This window comes from Etheostoma cragini, chromosome 12, assembly GCF_013103735.1.
Source record: "Etheostoma cragini isolate CJK2018 chromosome 12, CSU_Ecrag_1.0, whole genome shotgun sequence".
Classification (NCBI taxonomy): Eukaryota; Metazoa; Chordata; class Actinopteri; order Perciformes; family Percidae; genus Etheostoma; species Etheostoma cragini.
The window spans coordinates 2,697,995-2,724,885 of record NC_048418.1 but is presented as its reverse complement, the minus strand read 5'-3'; the positions used below and the strand labels follow the sequence as shown (position 1 = coordinate 2,724,885).

Sequence of the window (26,891 nt, the reverse complement as noted above, 5' to 3'; positions counted from 1 at the left end):
TTAAAACATCTGTCATCAGAAGATTTTTAAAATGTTACAATCACATAGCTTCTACACATAAAGGCTTTTAGACGCTACGGTGGGCTAAAAACATGTGGGGTCTCTCTGCTCCTTCCTCAGTCCTGGTTCATTTATTACCTTTTAAATTACTCACGCACTCATTCTCTTCTCTTCCACTTTTGATAACAGGCAACTTTATTCGTCCACTGTGTGTATTGTCTGTAGCTGTATAATCAATAGGCGCAAGAAAACAAAGGCAGCTGCTTTAACCAGGCAGTCAATAAAGATTAAAGTGCCCTGGGAGGTCTCCTCTTCCTGGCTAATGCCATCACTGCTGCTGCTAACTGCAATACACTACGGCCATGTTAGATAGCTGAGCCCACAGAAGCCGCTGTCTTCTAAAAGACACGGGTACTTGACTGAGTTTGAGATGTTATAATGTTGTGGTTGTGTTATTTGAAATGCCTCTCTGTTGTGTGTTAAAAATCCAGCACAAGTTGCAAATTTTTCAAATGATGTGCATTTTACCTTCTTGCTAATTTCAATGACAGTATAATGATTTTTTGCACAGAGGATTTTTTTTTTTCTTAGCATACTTTCTGTCCTCTTCCTGTCATTACCCAACACAACCAGCAGTGGTTTTCTCTTTGGGTAAAAAAGTTCAACACTTACACCTAGCACACAAAACTAATGTCCGTAATAGAGGTGGGAATAATCATACGCCTCCCAATCCGATATCATCACGATAGTCATGCCACGATACAATATTATTGCAATTTTAAACATATTGCAATATTCTGTGATATATTGCAATTGATTACTTTTTTTCCAACTTCAAATTTTTCCCAATTTAAAATGATGTCCCCAAATGGAAATTTTTGTCAGCAACTGTTTTATCTAAAAAGATACACGTGTGATAGATAGGGATGCATGGCTGTGTGCATTTCTCTGTGGATTGAGCGTTTTGGTCAAGACAAGCCAAGAAATCTCAGTTTTTTAAATATGTAACCTTTAACACAAGATTTTTTTGATTTACTTATTTCCATCTTAAGAAAGAACCGCTTATTGGACTAACGTCAGTGGCCTGATAATCAAAGATCTCATCCATATGGGCCCTTTCCCCCCTATTAGCTGCTAAAAGTCCTCACTGGAAGCCCTGCGTGCAGATGTGCTATGTCGTCCTTATGTAAAAACTGCTCTCCACAGAAAACCAATCATCTGAAATGTGAAGCAGATCAGTGCACAGAAAAAAGAAACTTAACAACATCCCCTTGGGGTATGTGCTATAGAAACTAAACAAGGTCATAGTGTTGACTAGGAGCTGGGTTAATGGAGGCTGCTGCTATGTACTCGAATATATTGATGTTTCCGCGTGTTCAGCTCTTTGGGAGACCTAATAGAAAACCATCTTGTGTTGGCATTAGGGCTTTTTGTGAACTGCTTGCTGCTGGGTGAATAAAAAGCGCACAGTATGGTACACCTAAAGACTAAAAAAGAAATAAACATGGTTCCAAGAAATAATAATAACAGTTGGTCAAAAGGGGAATTCAGATGAGAAAAACACTATGTATTCTGTCTGTAAAGAACCCCATGAAAGCCATGTGCTGTTTATTAGATTCCTTTGTGACTCAGGTCAAGCCAATATTGTGTTTGTTGGGGCGTGTAACTAAATTGTTTTACAAGTGGAGTCATATGGAGACATGAAGCTTTACACTTAAAAAGGTCAGAATAATGTAAAATTACATCTGTTTCTGTTTCCGCAGCAGTACTGGATCTCGCTGCAGGTTGGAGAATAACGCTGTGTTAGCAGTAGAGGAGGATTTATTTAGTGTATGGGGAGAGGAGTGGGAGGTGGGGTTGGATAAGGAAGCTACTTTCTGACATTACAGCCCAACCCAAATGAGAAATAAAGCACTTTTAAGCAGAACTGATCTAGCCACCAGCAGTTCATTATGAATGAAACCAGGGCTGCAATTAAGAATTTTGTAATTATTGTCAAATCCGTAGATTAATTTTTACGATCAATTAGTGATTAGGTGTTAAGTCAATAAAATATCACAATGTAATGGATAAAGCCTGTCAAAATCTCCCAGAGTGATGTGTTCAAATGCCTTGTTTCGTTTGACAGTCTAAAACTATCAGAATTATGATATATAAATGCAGACCATTTACTAGGCAGACCTGTTACAAGCTAACAGGGATTATAGATAATACTCATTTACAATAACTCCTTGGACTGGCGCACCACAAGGATGCTGTCTGAGCCCCCTACTGTACAGCACATAAACAGTGCATAAAATCACAGCGGTTTAAGCTCATGCAATACAGCAGAACCGGGAATTGACCCAACTCTACTGAGGTGCTAGCCTAGGAATCTAGACACTAGAATTTGCCGCAAGGGTCAGTCTAGCAACTCTCCGTTGGCTTGCTAGTGGGAAAAACCTAGCTCTATTCAGGCCAATCACATTGTGTATAGAGTTGTTGGGCGGGCTTAACTTAAGGACGGCAGAGTTGCGCCGGTTCCACGTGAATTCCCCGCTACTTGAAAACAAAGAAGATGGCTGCTGCTGCTAGCAAACAGCGTTTCTTTAATCAGTTTCGTCTGCAACTCTGGAAGACTTGGAGTCTAGCTGAAGTCATTCTTAAAAAAGGAAGATGTGTTCAGAGTTTTGCTGACCGGATTAGGCAAAAGTTGAACCTATCAACTAGCTCGTTGCTCTGGTTGGTTTTAGCCCTATCCTTTTGCTTGCAGAGGAAATATGAAATGCAACTGTTTATCTCGCCTCTCGGATTGAGCCCAGCCAATGGTGAGTTCCCAGGACCAGCATCTCGATGTGGGTCTGGCTTGTCAGAATACTGAGGCGCCTCAAGACGAAGAAACCTTGAACTGACTCCTTGCAAAACAATTAGAATAATATAAATAAAAAATACATTGTAATAAATAATATCCTCAATTTAGTCAGTTTAATCTCTGAAGTAGTGTTTGATTAGAAAAGGGGCTTTACAGTTTACATTAATACAGAACTCCAACATTCAACTTTGCCTCTTTGTTGATCTGGAAAAGGTCATATATGCCTCAGTTCTTTACGCTTGGCTTGTTAGAACTCCAACAGCTGTCGCCCAGAGAGCTGCAGCCCTTTTTTTAACTAGACTAGGGTTAGACCAGGTGACAGAAAGAGAGTCACTTATGTTGTCCTTTTGTTAACTTTAGGATGTGTTTTAAGGTCATGCTAATGACCCTTGAGGGTCAGTGAAGTCTCGCCCCAGAGTTTGCCTGTAGCTAATACTTCATATTTTATGGTTTATGACTTTCTTAAAGGCTTTATTGTTATTTTTATTATTGTTGTTATTGTTGTTGTTATCTTTATACGTTTTTCTTTCTCTCTATTTCAAATTTCAATTTCCTTGCGGGAGTCATCCCAAAAGGATTAATAAAGAGAAGTCTAAGCCTAGCCTCGGATTCTTAGAGAACACCTCTCTGACTGTTTCAAAATCCTGATACAATGTCAAAGGTGAATTAATCAGCTTTAACACTCAGGCATGCTGGGCTTTAACTCGCTACCTCAGGAGTCATTTTAAATCCTTACCTAAAATATTTTTTTTTTCTTCTGTTTTTTATGTTTTGTCTTAGTTTAATATCCATCCATCCAACCATCCATCCATCTTTGTCGGCTTATCGGTTATCGGGATTGCGGTGAGAGCAGCTCCAGTAGGGGACCCCAAACTTCCCTTTCCCGAGCCAAATCAACCAGCTCCGACTGGGGGATCCTGAGGCGTTCCCAGGCCAGGTTGGAGATAAAATCTCTCCACCTAGTCCTGGGTCTTCCCCGAGGCCTCCTCCCAGCTGGACGTGCCTGGAACACCTTCCTAGGGAGGAGCCCAGGAGTCATCCTTACCAGATGCCTGAACCACCTCAACTGGCTCCCTTAGACACAAAGGAGCAGCGGCTCTACTCCGAGCTCCTCACGGGTGACTGAGCGTCTTAGCGTCTCATCTCTAAGGGAGACGCCAGCCGCTTGTACCATAAGTTTAATCCATTTTGCTAAAAATGTTGTGTTTTTTTTACAGTGCATATGTTTGCTCATGTGTCTCTGTATCTTTATTCTTGACTTTCCTTACTTGTGCACAAGAAGCACCAGTGCTTTATGAATCCTAGCCCTAATGATAACTAAAGTCTAGTGCCAAGCAAGTACCATGTAATGGAAATCCACCATTACACTAGCTATCATTGGGATTTAAACTGTTAGTTACACATTCTTCCCTATTTTCTTATATTTTGTTTACTCAAGAAACATTGAGTCTTGTCTTGATGGCCTTCTATGTCAGGATTTTTTTCTTTTGGCATGGTTGTCCCTGATGCACCCACTTGTGTTTTTGCCCAGAAGGTAAAAGCTAACCGTTAAGTTGATAAAACACAATGTGAGATGGCATTCCCCAGGGAAGACCCAAAGCTTTTTAAAATCTCTCACGTTGTTCTGTTATGTACTGGCACTGGCATTCCCATTGTACCCTTTCCAGGGAATGTTCTTTGGCAAAATGTCATTTTATGCACACGTTAACATAATAAAACTTAATTGATTAACACCATGCCAGGATTTCTTCTACCCTACCTTCAAGACACTTCTTCCTTCACAGCAAAGTGCTATATTGCCATACTAAATCCTGTATCCTATACCCTATACAGTAAAATTGATGGGGGAATTCTCATATGCATGAGAAAAGAGGTGGAGAGGAGAGAAAGAAGAAAAGAGAAGAGGTGGATGTTATGTATTAGCAGCTATTAGCCCATCCTCCCTTTTTCTTTTTTGTGTCCTCTTTTAGCTATCCTCTCGCTCAAAGGACACCAATAAAGAAGGCACAATGTCCTCGGGAAGCTGCGATTATTCTCTGATGACACACACACACACACACACACACACACACACACACACACACACACACACAGGCAGGGACCTATATGCTTCTCTCATGATTTGGGTGAATCCGTTGTGAGAGCAGGATAAAGAACTGCTTTCATTTCACTGTCTGCTTCCTCTGTGGAAGACACACAGAAACGAGAAGCACGCACACACAAATTCAGACACCCAATGTCAGCTGTGTACATGTGGCATTTTGTGTTTTCACTGCGGTTAAACAAGTAGTTATGTAACTTCAATTCTCTGTAACAGAGGCAAACATTACATGGTGTGATAGAAGGGAAAAGAAGGAAACACTCAGAGTGGATTTCAACACCTTCCTTGTGATAATTAGATGCTTGTGATGGGTTATCTGCGCCCTCTAGTGTTACATCACATGCATTAATTGACTGGCCAAATGACTCCTCTCATCATAAGCTGCAAGTCAGAAACATTTAAAGTGTAAGCAGAAACTACATAAGAAATGTAAAGGTTATCACACTTAAAAGTATGATCTGGATAAAAGAATGTTGTTCTTTTTTTTTCAGGTCACCAAATGTGTAATGTTAAGGTGCAGTTAGTCATCCCCAAATTATCTCATAAAAAATTGACTGTTAACCCTATAATCAATGCACTTATGCAATATTGAGTTGGGAACACTTCAGTGTAAGTTACAGTAAAATAGACACTGCACACAGTATTTGCTGTTAGATTAAAGAGCCCATATTGTGGCTATTCTTTTGGATGTTTCCCATATTTCACTGTGTTATATAGTTTTTGTGCATATAATAGATGTATAACACATTTCACTCCAAATGGAGCTTTTCCACTCGAGCTTCTGCGACCGAAAGTCGCCGGACAACAACAATTTCTAAACACAGCCACGCTGAAAGAAACAGAGAGAGTTGTGTGGAGCTGTGTTAAAACTGGGTATTGAAGCCCACGTCCACCCAGGATGGCGGGGAAAGGGACACACCGAGGTCGGGTGGTGATGGGATGAAAACACAGCAGACAGCAAAGGGGGATTGTGGTGAAAACGGCTGATTTATTTACAGTGCTAAAGATCCGTCATCTGGCACACTGCCAACCCACAAAAAAAAATTATCTGTATGCAACCTCTCAGCAAGTTAAGACTCTCCAGACTCTCTTTCACTGTCATCTGATGCCCTTTTAACCCAGCTGCCCCTAATCGGACCGTACCACCTACACAGGGGATTGTAGGGTGAGCTAACCTGAGCAAGCAACATTAACACTTGTGTTTCTCAAAACATTACAATTGGATAGATCAGTTACTGCTGACATTACTAGTTATACATATACAGTACAGTACATGTGCACCCCCTACCACAGGCACCCCAAATATTACTGCAGAACTATCTTACCTATCGTCCTACACCTTAGGATTGTCCAGCCCCTCCCTGCAGAAAGGACCTGATGAGGCAAACCTGCATCCACTCTCCCTGATTAAGTTGGTGAGCAGCTGATCTACCCCCCAGCATTACAGGCAGAACCACAGCCAAACACCATGAACCCATGCACCTGCCAATCAGGCCTGTGTCAAATAATAGGGACAAACCAAAACAATAACCTACAACATTACAGCGAAATTAAGCATTGAGCAGACACAAAATAGTATTCATTTTGGGAGCAGGACCTAGTGAAAAGGTAACAAAGGCAACCATGTCACAAGCTGATTGTCTTAATTAGCTTTGTATCAACTCATTTGGCAATGGCTTGAATGTAACGAACGTTCATTAATATGAAAAAAGTCCCATATCAAAAAGGCCCATATCAAAAAGCTGAAACATATTCTGAAGCAACCAAGTTGACTGGGGAGGGAGGTAGCAGCAGTATGGGTAGACCTGAGAATGGAAAAGAAGGAAGAGAGAATGAAGTTGCAAGGGTTGGGAGAAACACTACTCCATGTGAGCACTGACAGGTGGAAGGTTTAGATAGAGGCGTGTTTGGGTCTTGACAGGATGCTACATCAGGGCTGGAGGAGGATGCCAAGGACGATTAGGCCAAAACAGAAAGGCATTCACCCACTTTATCAGAAGCAAGAGTGTGGCTGGTACCAACGATAGCGGCTGGCTGGGGGGGGGGCGGCTGAGAGCTGACGTCACAGGACGCCTCATCTTACCCAAGGGGGATTACCGTTACATCTCTCAAGCCAGATTTACTTATCTGGTCTAAAAGCATGAGGAATGTCATGTTGTAGATGACAGGCCCATGGGAACAGAGGAAGAAGAAGCATTTGAGTGAAATTACCAGACATTGGTGAAGGAACATATTGATAAAGCTAAGTCAGGAAGTTGAAGTTTGCAGGTTTTCCAGGCCAGTCACTGAATCAGCGCACGTTCTGTCCACTTTTGGAGAGTGTTGTGAGAACTGTCAAAATGCGTATAGCTTATGTTTTTCTCCTTTTGAGGTGCTTTTTCTCTGACCTTGTTTTGGGGGAATACATTTTATTCTATAGAAAGTCCTGTGCCTTTTTATATAACCGCCATCATGTATCATTATGTAAAACATTCACACAAACAGACACGGTAGTGTTCAGCCAACCAAGCTAGTAAGCTACCGATAGCAGCTGTTAACTTAAGGGAAACTTTGGCCCTTTTCTCTCCTGCCGTACATGCAGATGAATGGCGCCAGTACTCGGAGGTCTGCACTTACCCGCCGGTAAATCTCCACTGGATGACTCGCTTAAGAAAGGCTGATAATCAGCCATTTTCCTTCTTTAGCATTTAGCTTAGCGCATTGCCATTGCAACAACAAACACAGTCATTAACCACAATGTCTCCTATAGCTCTGCCCTCTCTTTTAAAATCATTAAGTCTGATTTAAAAATGAAAACAAGATGGCGACGGCAAAATTGCCAAACACAAGGCATCTAAATGGAAGTCTACAAAGGGTAACATTACTGATGCTACCAGTTATTTGTACAGTTAAATGTGCGTACACAGAGCTTAGTTTTAGGTGCGTTGCAGGCAGCAAAAAACACCAAAATATTTGTCACAGTGAGTAAGAGGTGGAAAAAAAATCAGTTCATTGTTTTGACTACACTTCCATTTTTCTGCAATGATTCAATACTTTTTTATATGTAACTGCAGACCGCAGCTACATCATATCTCTTTCCCACAAAACACACCAAAAGCCAGAGATGTATAGTAAAGAAGTAGAACTACTTCACGACTTTACTTAAGTAAAAGGTTGTATGTGTACTCTACTGGAGTATTATTTTTTATTATTCTCCTACTTTCACTTTTAATTCAGTAAATATTTTGGATGAGATAAATACTTTTACTCCAACCTTTCTACAAATTTGAGCAGTAACCTGAGTCTCCCAGCAGTCCCCCGTGCCAGACTTTGTAACAGCATGTGACTCTGAGAGCCAATGACCAAACGGGATCGGGCCACAATCCTTGTGACCTCGTCCGTGTGTGACATCTCACATTTAGCAACAAAACGTACGGCTAAAGACAAAAAATCATTCCAGATCGTCCTGCCAACCTGTACATATTTTAACATCAATGTATGCTGTCACACTTCTACACCATCAAGCTGCTGGCGTTTTAATCCTGTCGGGTCTCTGCTGCTCAGTTCCCCCGCGACTGACGCACACACACACAAATTTGTCCAGTCCATATTGATGTCCTGTACAAATGTCTGTCCCAACGTGCTGTAACCAGGTTTCATGTTTCTGCAGAACAGGAACCTGCTGAAAACCAGTTTTTAAACTGAGCCAGGCCTGTTTATATTGTAATGTGATGTTACTTTCCTATATAATAGATATGAATGAATGAATGAACACACACACGCACACACACACAGACACACACGGTGGATGCAGGAAAAACTGGAGATGAGACATAGTACAGGACGACCTAAATTGAGGACAGCTAAGCTCGTTATTGTGCAATGATACGTAAAAGTCCAATAAGTACTTTATTAGACTGTAGGAATGTGTCTCAGGCCAGGATAGGAAATGAACAATGTAAAGATCAACAAGCCCCTGACACATATGTTCAGATTTAATTCATTCAATACATTATTTTTTGTCTTAAATCCACCAGCCATTTTCATATCATACCAACATTTGCAGCAGCCTGAGGCTTTTTTCCTGAGATTACTAGGAAAACTTAGCCCAGAGTAGTTTTATCGTCCCCCAAAACAAGTCTTCTTTTTCTTTTTAAAGAAGTATACAAAAGAAATGGAAATAATATTAACAACATGAAATTCAAAATTTGAAATGCTTCATAATACAACACTTGTATTTTTACTTTCAGTACTTGACTAGTACATTTATGTAGAGTACTTCCACTTAAAGAGCACTTAGAGTAACTAGAGTAGCTTACCCAGCATCATGTTCATCTGATTGTTATGTTGTAGTTATGTGACATGAGAAGGATTAGCTTACCAATCAGCAGAGCGACACAGAGCAGGATCGCCATCAGAGCTCCAGTGCTGAGGCCCACGGGCAGGAAGATGGCCTCGGCCGAGCAGGTCAGCAGCGAGCCTGCGGTCGCGCAGGAACACACTCGGATGGTGAGGGTGGCTGTGCTGCTCTGTGCCGGGTAACCACTGTCTTCAACCACGACAGGAAGAACGTAGACTTCCTGCAGCCGCCGCTGGAAGCCTGCGCGTCGAGTCACGATGCCGGCGGTGTTGTCTGGAAACCAACGGAGGGTGACGTTACAACACTGACCCCAATGTCACACGCAGTCATTATTTTCACTGTCACACCAACCTCAGCCCTGGTATACCGAGAATTCAAACGCACGTGTTCATTTTGAACATGTAGAAAAAATAAATGAAATAAGAACATTTCATTACAAGCAAGACAACCAGTCAAACTATACTCTGCAAACATATACTTCAAATTATTGTAAATGATTCTAATAAGGAATTCAAGGTTAAAAAAGGAGTGGGAAGAAGTTAAAAAAATATTTTTCACCTATGTATACATACACAGTACACATACATATGCATATATGCATACTTACAGGCACAGGCGCATGGAGCTGAATGCATGCAACATAAGCTTGGCTGAAGTTTTAACATTTCCACATTTAACATTACTTTCAATTGACATTAAAGCTGTGACTTCCAAACTGGGGGGGCTGAGTTATAACAATAGGGGCAGGGTGAGGCTAAATATATTTGTTAGGTAAGTATCGGTTCACACAGAGTTACACAATTTGGCTTCCTTTTAAATGTGTCACTTCAGCACCGGTATGGAAAGAAAGATAACTATACCCAACCATGGTTGTTACAGGAAAGAGATTATTTCATGGCAGCCGTCATGTGGCACACTTTTTGTTTTCCAACATACAGGAGGCTGTATGATGCCAAGAACATGGTGTTTAAAAGGATGATTCTATATGTGTGTGTGTGTGTGTGTCAGAAAAGATCCATTTCCCCCAGCTGGACGGAGATGTAGCCTGACAAGGTAGAGACCATTAAGGCGCCTTGTTCCTGTCTCTCTCACACACACACACACACACACACACACACACACACACACACAGACACACACACACACACACATATACACACACACACGCTCCAGTTCCCCTTGGTGGCTGCAGGCCAGTGTGTCAGACTCTATCAGACGTGATGCCGCTGTATACGTGCAAACATACTAAAATATAACAATGCTTGTGGATGAGGTGTTGCAGCTGAAAAAAGAGAATGCAAGATGAGGATGTGTAAAAGCTGACTATCCCAGAATAACATTCAGATGCAAGAGAGACAGTCTTCCTTCTGCCAGGTTAGGAATTGGTAAGCAAGGGATTTCTTCTTTCCTTTTAATTCCTCTTTTACTTACTTCCAAAATCTCGAACAGTGAAGTTTCTGTTGCGAAGCTCTCTGGGGGACTTGAAGAAGAACCTCTGTCCGACAGCAGGAAGGTCCCTGTCCACAGCGCTGACCGTCTGGATCACCTGGTCAGGGAGGGAACACACTCGGCTTGGCACAGTGAATCAGAGAGCCCACGCACAATAGTTGGTGGCTTGTGAATTAAATATTGCTGGTGGAAGTCCCTTGGCTGGCAGGAAAATATCATTTCTGCCCTCCCTTAAATCCGATGGAGCGTTTTGTCACGTTTTACATGTGGAATTTACAGGGGGGATCGGTAGGTTACAACCCAGTGCAACCCCCCCAAAAAAAGAAAAAAAAACGATCATAATTCCTATACATAAATAAAGATTTTTTCACCATAGCTTCATACAGAAAAGGCACATATTGTTGCAGAAATATTCACCAGAATGCAGGAAATTAAGTGTTTCATATGCAAAAATGATGATAAATAATATTGCTCAAAAGTGGAGAGCCCCCCCGCCCACATGCTGGACCCAAAGTTGCAAACTTGCATTTTTTTGTATCTGATTAATGATATAGCGCTGTGGAGAAAGGTCTAGCGTCACAAGACCAAGATTTTTAAGTAAATTAATCATAGGAGAGTGTTGACTATGACTCAGATCTCGAAATAATACGTATTTATTACCCAGAGTAGCCACTTAATACCAATAATAAACCAGTGATAAAAGTATTCCACAGCATTTTGGTTCAGCTCGGTTCCTGGTTTTTAATGAAGTTCTTATTGTCTTTGTTGCATCAGGGGTGGACGGGTGACTAGAGATGGGGGGGACGGATATTAGGTGTTGTGTGTCTCCATCTGTCTGTGGCACGTTGTGCTACTTTTGCTATTATGAAAAGTGTTTGATTGATCGATTGTTTATTGTTTGCACTTTTCATAACATCCAATCAGCGGATGGTTTTCAAGCCTGAAGTGTACCTGTCCCACTCGGGAGTTTTCACAGACGAAGGTATCTGAAGGAACCGCCAGCTCAGGAGGGAACTCGTTGACATCCAGGACGGTGACTGTCACGGACACTTTGGCGGACAGCAGGGGGTTGTCTGTGAGGGGCAACATGGAGTCTCATGTGACAATACACTCAGTGACACAGTTCAAATACACCCTGAAAGTCCAGACCAAGTCCTGTTTTTGTACACTGTATAGCCTAGACCTATTCTATCTGGGAAGTGTCTTGAGATAACTCTTCTTGATGCTATTATTAATATTGAATTGAGTGAATGAATAAATAAAGCATGGGCACACTGAATAAGCTTGACCGACTGCATGTTGTGGCCTGGTTTTCTCTCCACGTACGGCTTCTCTGTCACTTGTGTGACTTTTTCTTTCACATCACCGCATCAAATGCTCCTATTTCACACGAGACATTTAGGATGCATGGAGTTGGTTACCAGCAAGCACACTGATTCTTGGGAACTCTGCCTTTCAAACCAAATAGTGGCATCTATACTGGATTTAGCAACCTGGGGGACATTTGATTCTCTGGACATACTGTAAATAAGAGTGCGTCTCTGGAATGAAACTTGATACATTTTCTGAATATATAATGAAATCCTTTGACAAAAACATCTTTACTCAAGGTCCTCTTACTAGCTTTTCTGGAACTTTCGAAAACATGTCATGGTGTACAAGAGAGTATTATATTTTCACTGGAATTCCATTGCTAGGCAACCTAGCACCTTTGTTAACTTTGATGATGTCATTCACACACACTGCAACAGGAAATCACTTTGGGATTTGCGATATTGAATGTTTGTTTACAAAGAGTCTTACAGAATTGAAGAAATACCTTTGGTTTTCTCCAAAGTTTTTTTTTTTTTACATTGAGACCCTACAAAAATGAAATTAGTATTTTACAGAAGAAATCTAAGAATTGATTTAGTACTGGTTCCCGTTGTATCCAAACGTTTGGAAAGCATTTACATCCCACTATCTTACGTGCGTTATTATTCAGCCAAACCTGTAATGCAGCCAGTGTTCAGGCCCGTTGATGCTATTTGAAACATCTGTTTTGGCCACTAGATGGAGCCAGATACTAATCTGATGTTTACATGATCAGTAACCCTTCTCCAATTACTCTGGATCCTAATAACATTAAACTCCCAATCTGCTCAGCCAGAGGATTTAAAATGACGCTCTATCTAATGACATAACTTGGCAGATGAGTGACTCGCCGGCCCTTTGCCTCCTCAAGGAGCTTCCAGGAGGAAATCATACGGTGCACACAGTCAGGATGAGTTAAGCTGCTTGCCTAAATTTACCAAATTTAGTTTCCACTACAGACTCAACAGCTGCACTCCAACCAAACGTGCAGAGAGAGAGAGAGAGAGAGAGAGAGAGAGAGAGAGAGAGAGAGAGAGAGAGAGAGAGAGAGAGCAAACTGCAACTTAAGTTAGATCATAGGAAAATCAACGGAGGAGCTCCTTCTCTGAGAGGCTCTGACAGCTTCGATGTTGCACGGACCGTTCCTGCCATATTCTATAAAACTTCTCAGCTGTGTGTGAGGTAACTCTCTCTCATCTTCGGATCGCTGCTGGTATTTATTGATTAAAGGTCAGTGGCTGATGGAATAGTGCAGCATAATACTCGTGCCTGGCTGAGAAGGCCACTATGTGGGGATAGTGCGCTGAGATTGGGAGAACAACAGCACACATGCCAAAAGCTTTTGCCAATTAAGGCGGATGGCACAAATGTGATGCGAAGAGGGGCTGGTCTGTTGGCCCAGTGCACTGTGATTGGCTATTTGCCAAGCAGTAAACATCTAAACCTGTAGTAGAGGAAATGATCAGGAAAACTGTGAAGTTTAGATGATTTCTTGTTAGATGGCCTGAATTCATATAGTGCTTCTATCCTGAGAAATTTGCAATTACACATTCACACCAATGGCAGAAAGCAAGGAACTGAACTGAGTTCTACCAGCCCACTAATATCACTGTCAGACCACCAGTCAGACCTTTGATAAATATAGAGTAGTAATCATGAGCTTAGTTCTCTCGCTTTGGTGCACAGAGCAGATATTTACATGTTCAGACCCCTTGGGGGATTACGGCTGGTGTAAGGGGAAACCCCTGTGGAGCTGCACACGTGGTTTTTCATGCTAACTCTCATGTCACTCAATGACAACACCTATGTAGAAAGAGAAATATTAAATGGCAATGCATTGAATCACTATTGCGAAAAAAAAGAAAATCACAATCTGACACCACAAGCACATTTGGCCCTATTTGACGATCTCAGCGTGAGCCGCCTGGTGCAGGTGTGTTTACGGTGTGTATGAATCCAATTTTGGACGTTTTACAGCAAAAAAAGGGGGCAGTGGGCCAGGTGTGTGGTTGAAACATGGTGGTCTAATGGTTAGCACCGTGGCCTCACAGCGAGAAGGCGGGTGGTTTTTGTCTTGATGATCAGCTCCTAGCTCTGCCCTTTGTTTCAGATGCAGGGTGTAATACTTACTGACTTTGGTTGCCACTACAGTGATTTTGTGCTGAACAGCTGTCTCTCTGTCCAGGTGTTCATGAGTGGAAATGGTTCCTTCAACAGTGTCAATGTCAAAACAGCTGTCAGACTCCGGATGCCATTCCAAGGAATACCTGCAGCGACAAGAGCAGTCCAGTTGAGAGGGAACCCAGTTACCGTGATGGGATGGGTGCTCTGTCATCAACGGGATCTGATTTGAGAAAGGCTTTAGACTCCTGCAGTGGAGGGCGGGGAAGAAAAACTTTAGCCACAGGATAACTCATTAAAAAACAGCTAAGTGCTAGTTTTGATGTTTTAAAGCACCAAAATAGCAACTCACTTTGTTGTTTTGCAGATCAGTTTGAGTCTTCCATAATTAAGAGCTGTATTGTTTTCATACTACAACTTACATAACATTGGTAAAGCTTGAATGCACCAGCGGTACAGACAAGTTCTGATACAATCAAATGTTGGTTGTTTGGCAGTGCCTTTTAAAATACCAATATGACCAAAAAACATTCCTTAGGATGTTTCCTGATGAACCAACTCTACGGTTAGATCAGAACTTTGGATAGTCGTCATGAAAACATTAAGTGGTAATGTGACAAGGACTGGGAAGACTGGCAGAACAGGCAGCCAGGGGACAGTCCTCTGTACCAATGGATATCATAATTATCAGATTGACAGCACTCTAGCACTATGGATTGGGGGGGGGGGCAGTCATATGCCTGTGCCACCTTGTGGCCCCTGACCGTGACCATATAAAAAAAAAAATTAAGCTCTTCTTGAGCCAAGGAACATTATCCAATCAGCAACTATGTTTCATCTCAAAACGTGATTAAGAAAATACATAAGTAGTGTAAAACCCTGTCCACTCAGAAGTTCTTTCCATTTTCATCAGACATGCACATCTAATGGAGCAAATACACTTGTATATTAATAAAATACAACGGTCTGGGAGGCTGCAGAACGGCTCACAAACTTGCGCCTGACACGTGGAATTGCAAACCGAAATGTTTTTTTTTTAAAGGCTTCAAGTCTGTTATCTTTTTATCTATGCATGTTAACTGCTTTTGCATTAGTCTGTGAGTGTGAGAGACTGAGAGAGTGTGAGTATGCAGCCTTTGTCCCCGGCTGACAGAACAAGCTTACTACAGAGTTATTATTAGTGTCTAATCATGAGCTTGACTTTTTATCATAACCATCATCAGTAGATGATCTTCATCTGATGTTGTTGCAAATTTCCATTTTTTAGAGTACTTGTTTTTCAAATAAGAGCTTCTAATGGATTTGTGGGGAGGTTGTTTTGTTAACTACTTCGTCCAGTATCAAGCATGGACTTTTAGGTTAAGGTAGAGCTGGACAATATATTGATAATATATCGATATCGTGATGTGAGACTAGATATCGTCTTAGATTTTGGATATTGTAATATTTTAATATGGCATAAGTGTTGTCTTTTCCTGGTTTTAAAGGCTGCTTTACGGTAAAGTGATGTCATTTTCTCAACTCACCAGACTGGTGTAGCTGTTCTATAATTGGCCTTTACCCACTTAGTCATTATATGCACATTGCTGATGATTATTTTTCAAAAATCTCATTGTGTATGTATTTTGTAGAAGTACTAATAGTCAATACTACAATAACGTTGCAATATTGATGTTGAGGTAATTGGTCAAAAACATTGTGATATTTGATTTTCCCCACATCGCCCAGCCCTAATTTAAGGTTCAGTTTGTTGCTTTGTTTTTGTCTGATTAAACTTCTACAAGTATTATTTAAAAGTAAGTAATTATAATATCAGAAGAACAACAGCTAATTCCAGGACTAATGGGACTATTCCCCATTACTACATGTGTGTGTGTTGTTAAATTGAAATACAGACTGTCCACTTTATAGGATTACAGCTCAACATCCTGTTAACCCTTGCATGTGAAAGCAAAAATACATAAGTTGGTGGTAAAATGAACCCATGATGCATTACTCACGGCCATGTCAGACTGAAAACCAGAGGGGACAGAGCTTTCTCGGTGGCAGGTCCTAAGCTCTGGAACTCTCTCCCTCTGAACATTAGAGCAGCTTCCTCTATTGAGAGTTTTAAATCACTCTTAAAAACCCATCTTTTTGCACTGGCTTTTAACACAAGCTGAGCTGTGACATTTTGTTGTTGTATTGACTTGAGCAAAGGTTTTTTAGTTGTTGTATTTTTGTTGTTTTTGGTATATTCAGTTTTAGATGTTTTTTTCCGGACATTTGTTATGCCCTTTTATTATGTTATTATCTATAATTGTACAGCACTTTGGGGCGGTAGCGACTGTTTGTAAATGTGCTATATAAATAAACCTTGACCTTGACCATGTCTTGAATTCCCAAACTTTTATGATCGGGTTGCATCAGCCATGCTAAGCTAGTGTCAAACTAGTGATTTCTGTCTGCATGGCTAGGGCCGGACGATTAATCCATGTATCATTCATATCAAAAATCTAAAGCTGTTTTCAATGTATTTTTCCTGTGATTACATTTTTGATAATTTCTTCCTACAGAAAGGCCTACTTTCTCCTAAAAACATTTTACTGCGTTCGTAGTCACGTGACTTTTCCCAGCCGTATGGAAAGCATGACGAGAGGGCAACTCAAACACAGAGTCGGAGTCAACTGAGCAACTTGTGCCCAAAACCCTTCAGTGTCCATCATCAGGAAACATTATGGCTTCAGGGAAAGATGAGTTAGAACAAGGGGAATAATTATCGTTATTTTATCGTTGTTGAGGTAAAATGTGCAGTTGATCGTGAGTTTGGTTTTAGGTCATATTGTGCGTATGGCTATGAGTGTTTCAGCGTTTGTAGTACAGTACAGAGTCGTAGGCGTAATTTAAATGGGGGACATTTTCAGAAGTATTTGTAGCGTTTTCTGACATTTTTGTTGCCTTTCTGGAGTTTTTTTTTTTTTTATGTTTATGTTTTTTTTTTAAGTTTATGTTGCTTCTTTAAGAGTTTCTTCATAGGTTATTCTTTCCAATCTTTTTTTTTAAGGTTTTTTTGTCTTTTTTCAACATTTTTGTCTGAGTTTTTTGTGGTTTTTCTTAATACATGCAGGCATATCCTGGGACCTCCCTGGATAGTTGAATATTTTAACCCCCCATAGTCATGCCCTTACCCCAAACCAACCGGACTATCATTTAAAACCTTAGTCTGAACTTGGGAAGTGCTGGTGCAGCTGGCAACACGACTAGAAAATAAAAAATACTATCATGCTAATAATAAATCTATATCCTACATCTCACTGAAACAATGTCCACGTCCCCTCGTGTCCTTAAACAGTGTCTGTATGGGGTACAGGGTGGTGTTAATATTGTTCCCATTGACTAATGCATTATCCTGTTACCTGACAGCGCTGCTGCTGGCATCCAGGTCCTGAGCTGTCACAGAGCCGATGATGGTTCCTGGAGGAGTGTCCTCGTACACCTCCATGGTGTAGGACGCCTTGGTGAAGACAGGAGGCTCATCCGTGTCCAGGACATTTACCTTGACTGTTGCTGAGTCCTTGAAGGGCCCCAGGTGGAGGAAACGGGGGTCCAGGTGTGCGTTGGATGCCTCCACCTTGAAGGTGTATGACTTCTTGGTCTCATAGTCAAGAGACTGTAGAAATACAAGAAGAAGGTGAAGGTGAGACATGGAGGGAGGACAAGAGAATGAAGCTGCTCGAATATCATGAGTTATGATCTTGTAGTTATCAGATACAGATGTCATAGACAAAAAGGTATTCTTATTTTTACGCGAATAAAGTGTGCTTTCATATATGTAACACACCAGATATAGATAATTAAAGTTACATTCAGCAATAAAATAAAATAATAAAAATAATGAATATAATAATAAAAAGATGCCAAAACAACACTCATGTGGTCAGTCACCAACAGAGAAGAACACACACTGCACAATCACACACAGATTTCAATATTCAACTTGTTGCATTTTTAAAATGATGCCATGATAACCTTTTCTTATGGTTACATACTGTAGCAACCTTGACTTTCACTGCATCTTGCTAAATAAATTCCTTACAGTAGCGACTTCAAAGGGCAGCGTATTTGGTTATTGATGTCCAATCAAGTCTGAAGATTGCACCCCTTATTGATGCATGTGTTTGTAAATGCACAAAAGAACGATGCAGGAGACTTTCAGCCACTTTGATTTGGAAATGTAGCCGCAAACTGTATCACAACACCGTCACGTACATATCAAACTCTCACGGCGTCTGGCGACTGTCGCTCTGTACACAGGGTATCAGAAAGAAGAGCGTGTGGATGATTCGGCTTCCCTGGGCTTCTACCTTACATTGTATCACAAGGAATACCAACAGGAAAGTTTTTGAAAGCTGAGCGAAAGGGAATCATTACCCACACAGTCTCCGGCTCACACATGTACACGTATGATTCGGCCTTTCATCGAGCCCCCGTGTGGGAAAGACACACACTGTCGTTTCCCACACCCCTCTGTCATGTGGCTGTATCGAGAGATAATGCAATGCCTGTGAATTCAAGCCCACACACTGGTGGAATCAATGGATTTTACAGCAGAAAGTGTCTTATCTTGTATAGTAACAAGATTATTCATTGTATTTAAGATTTTGAATACCTTAAGGGAGTAATTTAAAGTGTACTGTATGTTACTTTTTAGTGTTTGTGATTCATTTTTAATGGTAAAGTAACAGTGAGAAAAACCCTATTTTAACGTCGTTTTCATTAGTGCCGTTTCTCGGGTCCGATTTTTCCCACGAAGTAATAAAATGATTTACGGCAGCTAGACTGTGTCTTCATTTTGATCACTCTTTAGTGATTTTCAGCTTGCAGGAATAAGATAGTTGTCATTTATTTTAATAAGAATAAATTGTACAGTTGTGATCAGAAGATTGGCGTTTCTGAGCACAGAAAGCCAGCGGCATTACCTGTCTTTCATTAATAATCTTTTAGTTTGTTTAATACGTTTATCTCATTACAGTCAGCAAATCCTCTTAGACAGGAGACGTCTACGAACAAGACACACACACACCCACACACACACACACACACACAAAATGAGTGTGCCTGTAACTAGTGCTGTTTATTTATTGATTGATTTTTAAAGTTGTATTTCCACAAGCATTACTTCAGACACAGCATTTAGTTTTTAACTAGTTATATATTAACCACACACTGATTGTGCCACTTATGCTATGCCTATGGGGTTGCCGGGCACTTTTTTTTGTTTAGAAAGGTTAAACTTGTTGTTTGTTATTGTCCTAGCTATGCGGTATTTCTTTTTTTTATAGTTAATTTTACTTGCATTGGGTTAAACCTATATGGACTTTTATAATCCTGTTATCTTTTTAGGTGTGATATTGTACGACCCAACCAGGGACAGCAGATTATTAGTTAATTCTGGCACATTTTACATTTTATATGTATTATTAGTGTGCATTGTCCCTGTTAAATAAAAAATACAAATAATGATACAAAAAACTAAAGCTAGCTGTGCTACGGAGGAAAGTGTCTCATGCCTGACCTGAATTTGTCTGGTCTACACCACAGAGGTAAAACCTCTCCTGGATCAATAGAGTTCACTCTGCGTTTGACTCGGCTGACACGTGGACATGTAGGGTTAAGTGAGAGGAAGGGAAAGGGAAGAGAGGGCTGATTGGCAGTGACGGAGCCAGGGAGGATTAACTGATTGGCATCTTGCCCCCGACAGCAGAGAGGAACAGGAGCCTGGAGAGTAGCTGTAGTGTAGTGAGTGTCTGACGGAGCAGCAGGTACTACCCTACACAACTCTTGACATGTCACATGGACCATCTTGACAGGAACAACGGACAGCTATTAAGCAGTACCAGAGTTAGATTTAAGCACAATTGTATTGGTAGTAAAGTATGAGTAAGAGTAAGAGTGTAAGGCTTCATGGAGGAATACCTAAGTCAAAGAAGCTTTAAAGGTAGAATTTGCACTGCGTTCCTCAAAGACAATGTAAAGACTAAAACAAAAGTAATCCGTCTTATTAATTACTAATGACCCACTAGAAGACTAACCCTAGTAAGACTAACCCTAACCCTAACCCAATAACAGCGGACCATTGTCATTTGTCAACTGCCCATTTGCTCCTCAGTGTCTCGTATCGACACATCATTAGCTGTGGCTGAGAAAACATGTGCAAAGCTAGACATTTAAAATAAAGCTCACCCTAGCAGTGCTTTTTATTACCTGTCCTGTTGTCTTCGGGTCAAAATTTGGCCCATTTTCAAAAAGTTTCTATATCATAAATTTGGGGTTTCTATATCATAAATTTGGGTTTCGTTAAACCAAATAGTCAAAAAAGGTTCCCTACAACATTATTACCAAGTAAAATAAACAATCAGTTCACTACTTTAATTACATTTGGTTTAAATCAATTTATTAGCTTTGGGGAAAAAATAATTAAAGAACGGTGAAAAAAGTAGGAACCCCCCCCCAGCACAATTACAATTACACACCTCCATGGAAAGTTGCCATATTGCTTGATTTTGATTCTCGGTGATTTGATTTAGCCCTGCAGCTCGGTCTGGAAACCTGCACGTTTAATTCTCCTGCTTCAGTTATCAGTTTTGCGGGAACCAATCCCAAACTGGCTCTTCTACCTGGGGCGCTAATGGCGGGTTTAACACAATGACGATGGAGAGGCGACCAAGCAGCTTCTTATTTACATTCAACATAGCGGTAGCCACGTAAACGCAGCAACCCGTTGATGCCGCTGTCGCTTCTATGTCACCCGGATCGTTTGTATGCAATTGGATAGTCCTTCAACCAATCAGACCAAGTCTTTTGCAGAGAAAATACAGAGCAGGCTCCCCAGACCAATGCTAATCTCAAATCTATTGAGTTTAGCTTGGTCTGGTAAAAGCCAGACTAGGATTTTGAGTGAATGCGGAGTCGTTTTTTTTTAATGGATCTGTCAGTTAGACCTGAGCCTCGATATCAGACCCTAATATATACTGTATAAAGACTTCTACTACTATTGGAGGCCTTTTACCATTTTCCAATGTAGCTAGCTATTTTTTTTAAAGCTTTTTTGGGCATTTTTGCCTGTAATGGATAGGTCAGGTAGACATGAAAGGGCAAGAGAGGGGAAAGACATGCAGGAAATTGTCAAGGGTCGGACTCTAACCTTCTGTGTTGAGGCATACACCTGGATGTATTGCGCCTGTAGTACCCGATGTATTGCGCCGGGTACCACGCCTCCGGGCTGTAGTACCCGAGTCCGGTCGTGGACTTGAGTCCGGACTCAAGACCGTTTTCCTATGGTCTCTGACTTGTCTCGTACTCGCTAGTATTTGAACTTAGACTTGTCTCGGTCTCGGCCACTGGTCTTGCCAGATATGGTTTTTGGGCTTTTGGTCTCAACCAAGTCCAGGTGTCTTTATTACATTATTACCAGCCCTGGTGATTTGCATGATCCACTAATTTAGATGTGATGATTGGCTTTTTATGTTGGAAAGCAATTTTAAAGGCTGTATTTTGGGGAGATATAAATTTCAAAATTATGAATGAAAAATAAATGTGGGAGATGTTTGGAGGTTCTTAAAATCCCATTGACAGGACTACTACTGTAAACAGATTTTTTTTTTAACAAATCTGACAGGCTGCTTCAGTCAGATCAGAGACATCAGAAGACTTTGCTGCATAAATAAGCCTGAACATCAGTCTAATGTTTGGCCACACTCTTTTATCACAGCCTGATGAATCATGAAAATGTTCCAAAATGCTATCATCCTGTCACTCTCTTCCAAACTTTCATGATATATGGTAAAATATTAAAGGTTATGTGGGTGGCATATGGCTTAAACTGTATGTTTTATTCGTCCCCCTTTGCTGTTTCATTCGTCCAGTCCAGGAGGGACATATAAAACATTACGCATGTCCCACTTTTGCTGTAATAACTGTTTTTGACAGATGACAGGTGTAGGATGGCAGTGACAAAACCTGTGTTTATAAGTGTTTCAACTGTCCCGGCTTTCACAATCTTCTAGATATGTGCAAGGACCAAGGGTAAAGTATGCTTTTTCTTTGTCAGTACCGATGTGTCCCCTTTTTTCCCAATAATCCCATCCTACCTGTTCACCCTTCCTCATCCCTGTCAGTGATGCTATCCTGGATCCAGAGAACCTTTCAACATTGCCTCTCCGTTTTCACATGCACACATTAAATGATACTGAAGGCCGAGGAGGCACCAGCTAACTGCTACTGAGCCCAAATCAAAGTCTGCACTGACTGTTTTAATACACGGCTACTTAACTTGTTTAAAGGCAACATGTATTATTAATAGATGTATGGCTTTCCTCATATAAAATAATAAGAGACTCAGTTGGCATAATCAGGTGCTCAGAAAGTAGCTGTCGTGTCTGTACTGATTTAGAGGACAGTCTGAAATAAAAGCCTCCGCAGACCTCTGATGTTAAACTGATGTGATGTGACATGTGCGCTGTGTGTTCCAATGTGTGTGTGTGTGTGTCTGTGAGTGTGGAGGTTGTATCCCTTTAGATGGAGCGTTTAACCAAGAGGAAGTTTTCCCAAGTCCTCAGATGACTCTTTTTGGAAGAGCTGTACTCTAAGATCTGATTTCCTGTTAAACATTTATGAGAACTTAAATTCACTGAAACTAGATGCCGTGGTCCTCCAGGAGCAAGTGGCATATGTTTAAGATTCTAATTGTGCCCCCCACCCCTTCTCTTTCTTCTCTTTTGTTCCTTTTACTTCCCTCTACTCCTTCCGTTGTCTCTTTTCTCTTCCCCTTTCTTCAAATATCTACCACAGATCTTAAACCATCAGGGAAATCCAAGGGCTGACGCTGCAAAATAAAATCTGTTTTGTGAGCATGAGAGCGTGTGGTTGCATGCGTGAGTGAGTGTATCAAGCATTATCTGGTCTAATAGCTCGGTTCGATGGAAGGTTAAGAGGAAGAATGAATGGGATCAAGCCAGATCAGCACATTCCTCCCACTCTTAGATCACTAGCAAAATGCAGGGGTTTGCAAAATTTGCCTTTATTTAAAATTTATTCTGGTCTTTTTTTTGCTATGGAATACTATAGCCAGATTTACATGTTTGTGATAAAGGCGGAAATTGAAATAATTGCATTTTATCCACAGAAACCTATTTTTCAGTCAGAATGGCCCTTTAAGTCATTGATCTGCAATGACAAGTAAGCTAATATCCAGAATACTAGTTTGTCTTTATGCTTCAACACTGTCTATACAGTATACCTTATGCACATTTGACTTAAAAGCAACTGTTCTGCCTAGACCAGCGGGGAATGTGTGTGTGTGTGTGTGTGTGTTTGTGTTTGTGTGTGTGTGTGTGTGTGTGTGTGTGTATTACCATACAATCAACAACATAATCAAACTAGAAGGAGGCAGGGCAGGGGAGAGTTCTAGCCTGACCAGGCTCCTCTCTTTACCCCGTCTCTCTTAGATATGCTGTAATAGTTTTAGACTTTGACACAGGTTTCTTCCTAAAAGGGAGTTTTTCCTTGCTACTGTCACACTGCTTGCCCTTGGGTGAATTACTAGAATTGTTGGGTCCTTGTAAATTATAGAGTGTGGTCTAGACCTACTCTATCTGTAAAGTGTCTTGAGATAACTCTTGATATGAATTGATCCTACAAATAAAATTGATTTGAAATTGAACCTATAAATGGCCCAGCATTCAAAAATCTGATCTAGTATATGACAAAATATGGAAACGCCATACCCAATGTGTGGAAGTAGCTGCGCAGTGAGACCTCTTTCTTCCTTCTCATCTGTGTTGCACATGTGCGGTATGGATCTGGCAGGATGTACAGTACAAATCCTGGCAACACCACCAATGATCTTGTAGATATTGTACGTGTTCTCATGTGACACAGTTCTGACCATGTTTAGGTGTTAGGGTAAGAAAATGTACTTAAATATCTAATCCAAAAGATAAATAGATATAGATACAATAATCAATAATCAATAATCAGATGTAGATCTACATAGGTGTTTAATGATAGGACATGTGATATCTGTGACGTTTGTTGAACTGTTTTCTTTTGCTCCACGTACTGTATGTTAGATTTGACTTGACGTGTTTCCGTGTAAACTAAATGAACACTTGTCAAGTAACAGGACAGAAGTAGAGCAAGCCGTTTCAGTTGAGAGGAGCGGCAGCAGTGGCCTGGCTGAAAACAACAAGAGGTGTGTACACTCACATGTCCCCTGTTAGTGGTCAATCATTTAGTTTATGAAAATAATGTAGAATGTTAACAATCTCTGGGGGGTAATATCCTAGACAACCATCACAGGCTTGGTTCATAGCATCAATTGATGCTACATTAATAAAGTCACATTATAATTACCACAAGTTGGCACATAATGGTGACATTGGTCCCAACTAGGGAGTCATTCCCACTAAGGACAGGGGGGACATCCCCCCCACCCACACACTTGTTTTAAAATACAGGTTGTTTCCACCCTACTTTCAAATTAGTTTGATGTTATTTTTATTTACTGCCCCTATTTTTAATACATAAATAAAGAAAGTAAGACATATTTTTCTTATACATAGTACTATTCATTCTGGAAGAATTCATCATTACAATCAAAGGAATTTTTTCCTGGATTTTGAATCATAATAGTTCCTAAATGTGTGTATAAATGCAATAAATGTGATTCAAATAAAATAAAAAACGTCCCCCACTCCCTTTTCTAAAAAAACCTAACCAAAGGGATCATCATGTATATCAGATACTGTGCAGCTGATGATGAGTGAATGTACCTTTTTCAGGACTACAACTCCCTCTTGACTTTGGCCATCAGAGATGATGTCAAACATGTGTCCCTCATCTCCTGGAACAATGGTATAGTCCACCTGTGCATTGCTGCCGGCGTCCAGATCCTGAGCTCGAATCTGGCCTACTGCGGAGCCAACTGACGCCGACTCTGGCACCCGCAGATGGAAAACACCTGAAGGATGACAGAGAGCGAAAAAGCAATGAAGTGCAATTTAAAAAACATATGTGGAGACTGATTTCATTCATTCCCTTTTAAAGCTTTAGTGCATAACTTTTTGGTAATCATGTCCGTTACATTCAGGCTTGTATCATGTGGATAGACTTAGACTTCTCTTAATTAATCCGTTTGGGATGACTCCCGCATGACTTTTTTGGGATGACTTTATTGTCATTACTTAGAATTCCTCCTGCGGGAGGTAGAAACTACGCACTATAGTTTTAATAGACAAACCAACCGACCAATCAACCAGTCCGACATCATCATTGAGACGTCCTTACTCTTTGCGAAGCGTGGTGGGTTGTCGTTGACGTCGCCGAGGCTGATGTTGACGTTGGTGGTGGAGGCTAGCCCCCCCAGCTGACCGCCCATGTCCTTGGCCTGGAGAAGAACCTGGTATTCCCCTTTCACCTCGCGGTCCATGTTGGCTAGAGCTGTCCGGATCACTCCTGGAGAAAGAGGAGGGGTGTGAAAAGGGGTTGTTCTGTCTGTGATAGGAAGCAGGCGGGACTCGGTTGGGAGAAGATACACGTCATGGTTTTTCTATTCACCATCCGAAGCAGGGCCACTAACATCAACCATGACCCGACCCACCCTGCCCAACACCTTTTAGTTTAGCTTGTTGATTTACACACATACAGTTACTTCAGATTAAAATACACACACATCTTTAAAAGATCCGATGGAGAGATGCAAAAAGGGGCTTAATTTGGGCACTCTCTAATGCATACTCCAATTAAAATAGAAAGTAAGTCAAATACTGAAAAAAAGAAAGGAAGGCTCTAACCATCTTGTAGGAGATTCAGGACCAGACAAGCCCAGACTACCAGACTGAAGATGTTCCTTCCCCCTAGCAATACAACTGTTAAACTGTTGGTTCCTAGTCTTACATCCCAAATTATCAGACAAATGTTTACAACTCCAAATTATATATTTTATCAAGGTATTACTGAGGCTGCTAACTGATCAGTAATGAGCAATACCTTATCTGTTATCTATCATACCTTATGTGTAAATATCTACTTCTGTGCCTTTTTTAATTCTTGTTCTTCTTCAACTTCCTTTAATTTTGGTCTAAATAATTCATAATTTCTGCTTTTCTAACTCAAATATTAGGTATAATTTCCTATAAATGAGGTTTACGGACAGTAAACTCCAAAAATAACGGTAAAACTGAAGTTAATGCAAGGCAAACGTTGAAAAAAAAGCGCTAAAAGTGTTAAAAAAGGGACCAAAACGTAAGAAAAACTCAAAACATTGATTAAAAGCGTCAACAAAAGTGTTGATTTTTAATTTTAATGAGAAGAAAACACAAGGGTTAAGTCTATAATTAGTCTTGCATTGCCAGACCCTCCTCCACAGCGCCGTGGAGGAGGATCTGGCTAGTCCACACAGCATTCTGGGATGGGAGAAAAACGGGCTCTGGTTTATTGGAATTTCTTTAAACCAGAAGAAAGAAAGGAGGTACATACGGCGCGGAATAGAAACTTTTTTAGACTTCTTAAGACCTCGCGGAAACCCTGATGGCTTCCAACGTTCTGCTGCCATTTTCACCAGCTTAACCACCTTTGTTTTGTACCTTGATCTTTGATGCGGTTTATACTGTACTCTAAAGAGGCAGGAGGGGGACGCA

At 40.9% G+C, this 26,891-nt stretch overlaps 1 protein-coding gene across 1 annotated transcript in view; it reads right to left on the bottom strand.

Annotated features, from left to right (window-relative positions):
* The window catches only part of cdh12a (cadherin 12, type 2a (N-cadherin 2)), a 47,872-nt gene that overhangs the window by 1,625 nt on the left and 19,356 nt on the right, over positions 1-26,891 (bottom strand). Inside the window, exons 6-12 of the mRNA XM_034888519.1 lie at positions 25,540-25,707; positions 25,026-25,213; positions 17,610-17,863; positions 14,224-14,360; positions 11,692-11,813; positions 10,723-10,837; positions 9,313-9,564 (exon numbers count right to left, since the gene is read on the bottom strand). Coding sequence (XP_034744410.1) covers positions 9,313-9,564; positions 10,723-10,837; positions 11,692-11,813; positions 14,224-14,360; positions 17,610-17,863; positions 25,026-25,213; positions 25,540-25,707 — 1,236 coding nt within the window. The remainder of the gene's footprint in view (positions 1-9,312; positions 9,565-10,722; positions 10,838-11,691; positions 11,814-14,223; positions 14,361-17,609; positions 17,864-25,025; positions 25,214-25,539; positions 25,708-26,891) is intronic.